The sequence below is a fragment of the Tarenaya hassleriana genome, unplaced genomic scaffold (assembly GCF_000463585.1).
Source record: "Tarenaya hassleriana unplaced genomic scaffold, ASM46358v1 Cleome5, whole genome shotgun sequence".
Classification (NCBI taxonomy): domain Eukaryota; kingdom Viridiplantae; phylum Streptophyta; class Magnoliopsida; order Brassicales; family Cleomaceae; genus Tarenaya; species Tarenaya hassleriana.
Window position 1 is genome coordinate 2,525,047 of NW_010967707.1, and position 3,182 is coordinate 2,528,228.

The window sequence follows — 3,182 nt, forward strand, 5'->3', positions numbered from 1 at the left end:
AGAGCGGTTTCGATTCTACGTTCTTGGCTCTTCGAACACTTCCTTCACCCGTAAGTGATGTCTCCCTTTCGCCGTTTTCGAATGGTTTAGTAGCGTTTCACCTGAATATTTCGTCACATCAAGAATTGAAAAAACTGATCTTGAATAGCTATAATCGTGATTTTGAATGTTTTCTTCATCATACATTTTGAGATTTCCAAATGATTTGTATAAATGACTGTGATTCTTGATTTGGCTGTGGCTGTATTGGGTTTTTGTGCAGATATCCGAGGGATTTGGATAAGCAGTTGCTTGCCAAACAGACAGGGCTTACTAGGAGTCAGGTAATAAATTTCTATCGATATGTTTTTTTTTTCCTGTTACGTTTATTAAATAACAAAATGGAATTTCTAAGCTTTCGTTATGTGTGAATTTCACCGATATTATTCGAGAAATGACCATAAAACAAGAATTTCGGATTTTAGTTTCAATCTTACTATTGTTTTTCGATTTATGATGGACCGTCTAACACACTCTTTTTAACAAAATGTTTACATGCTGAAGGTGGTAAACGACTTAAGTTTACCATTAAGTTGTTTTATGTGATTATTTTAAATAATTCCAAATTAAATAAGTATGATGCATTCACATATATATATTATGATTGATTATTTATAACAAATGAAATTAACATACTACGCAAACAGATTACATTAATGCGACAAGGCCCTTTGATTGGACCGCAAATCTAATAACTGACGCATGATAGAACGTAATTATGCAAGGCTCAAATTTACTTTCAACGTCTCAATCGTTGGAAAAGTCTAAGAAAGATATGAATTTTCTTTCCGTAGGTTGCTCATTTGTTGTCGTGATCATCTAACTTAAAGTCTTAAACCCTTGTTCAATAAATACTTATACATATATTTGTATGTGTATATATATACACATATATGTAGGTCTCAAATTGGTTCATAAATGCTCGAGTTCGGCTGTGGAAGCCAATGGTAGAGGAAATGTATTTGGAAGAAATGAAGGGTCAAGAGATTACAAAAGACGACAACCTCAGCGAAGAAGAAGATGATGAGCTCGAAAGATCGAGACAACAACCTCCGAGCAACGTTCAGCTTGACATACTACCCGACAGACCGAATCTCTTCGACAACAACAACAATGTTTCAGATCAATGTTCGAGCTCGATGGTATCTACTAACTGTCTGGCTGCAGATTCTCGTCAAGGAATCTTTAGTCTCCATAAGAAGAGGAATCAACAATCGGATCATGAAGTGGTTGAAGCTAGTAACTTGATATGTTTCAATAATGGAGGATTCGAGAACCCTTATTATCACCAGGCGAAGGTGATGAACGGAAATGGCGTCTCACTTTCTCTCGGCCTTCCTCATTCTCGTGACCAAACTTTCAGCAACGTTCAGTTCGGGACGGGCCATCAGATCGAATTCTCGGGTATTTCCCGGCCGCCTTCGACATATCGAAACATCGATGATAGCAAGACGTTTGTCGCTAATGCCGCTGCCCCGTTATTGCCCGATTTCTTCGCTTGATCGAAACGATTATATATATATATATATATTTGTGTGATTGGGGTTTGCGTTGGTTCTCTATCTTGTTTTGGTGGTTTCCATGGATACGGAAGGTGAAAAATACGCAGGGAAAAGAGATAGGGTTTGATTGTTACTAAGGGTTTGATGTATAGGAGAGCTCTGAGATATATGTATGTACACGTAGGCAGGGGAGATTTGGGCATTGAAATTAGGGTTTATAGTGTGTGTGTGTGTACATATATATGCTCAAATATTTGATATATTCATATATCAATATATACATAGAAATGTATGAATGTGTGTGTGAGATTTCCTTGTATATTCGGATTTCAAGAACTTCCTGAATCCTATGCATTTGAAGGTTGTGGGACCCATTATCGTGTCTGTGGACGGTGCCAAAACCCAAAAATATTCTTTTATTTTATTTTATTTATTAAATAAAGTCATTTAACGAGCCAATAAATTTGACGATCCAAATTCTCTAACGTCCCAGTGATACTATTTATCAACGAGCATATTACCTTTACACATATTTTGGAAGAAATTAAAAGTGTAATGCATTAATATGTACGATCATATAATGTATTAATATGGAATACAGTTCGTTTTCTATTGCACCAAATGAAAAAATATATACATATAAAGTGTATAGTATGAACGTATTATCTTTCAATAGTTATAAACATATTTTAAAGAAAAAAAAGCGTAATTTATTGATAAATAAATCTTATAATGCGTCCATGAAAAATAAGAATTCATAAATAGGGTACTGGAATGATTCATTGATTTTTCCCGGGTCCTGTCTTCAGAAGATTGGGCCGGGTTTCAAATTAAGATTTAGTCATTAAACGGAATGGGCCGGGCTTTATTTTCCAACTGGTTCGTTAATTATTTACCTTAAATAACCTACATAAGCTGATTATTTAATTATTTAACCATTATATCATTTTCTAAAGAAAAACCAACTGATAAACGTCTACTAAAGAAGCATTTTAAAATCAAAAGAAGAATCTAAAGTTTGTCTTGGAAATTTAAAATTTTCATGAGTCGAAAGATTTATTTGAATCTTCTTGGTGGGTCTCGCATAATTTTCTTGAAGTAAGAAAACCGATATAAACAACCTATATATATATATATATGTATGGATGTGTATATATAATGTCACACATTATACCATGCCATCTCGAACATGGCAAAGAACAGAGAGCTAAGAGATGTAGAGAACCCAGATGGAGATGAGCAAGAACACGCGCATGTACAGAGAAAGAGAGAGAGAGAATTATGGTTTAGGAGAGGTAACTCAAAAGAGGAAGAGGGGAAGAGATGGAGATGGGAGAAACGGTAGAAGGAGAAGAAGAGAGACGACGGTGGAGGTGCGGTTACCCTTGAACCGAATCGAGGCAGCAGAGCCGCGAAGAGTCGGCGATGGACCGAAAGGCGAAACGATAGAGACGATAACGAACTCGACGACGACAAAAACGAAGAAGAAGAAGTACCTAATAATCTTCGGCTAAGGCGTCGGAGCTGTTGTACAGAGAAAATCATGAAAATTCCGCAAGTTCCTCTTTTGATTCTTCATTCAAATCGAGAAGTTGTCTCGGAGGCTAGTTCCACACCATCTTATTTGGTCTGTTGCGGAAG

General features: G+C 36.2%; 1 protein-coding gene across 2 annotated transcripts in view; it reads left to right on the forward strand.

The window, feature by feature from the left end:
- Positions 1-1,915, forward strand: part of LOC104826446 (BEL1-like homeodomain protein 5) — a 3,661-nt gene extending 1,746 nt beyond the window's left edge. For both annotated transcript variants that reach the window (XM_010559143.2, XM_010559144.2), the window contains exons 4-6: positions 1-50; positions 263-323; positions 939-1,915. In XM_010559143.2, coding sequence (XP_010557445.1) covers positions 1-50; positions 263-323; positions 939-1,541 — 714 coding nt within the window. In that variant the 3' untranslated portion in view covers positions 1,542-1,915. The remainder of the gene's footprint in view (positions 51-262; positions 324-938) is intronic.
- The last annotated feature ends 1,267 nt before the right edge of the window (positions 1,916-3,182 follow it).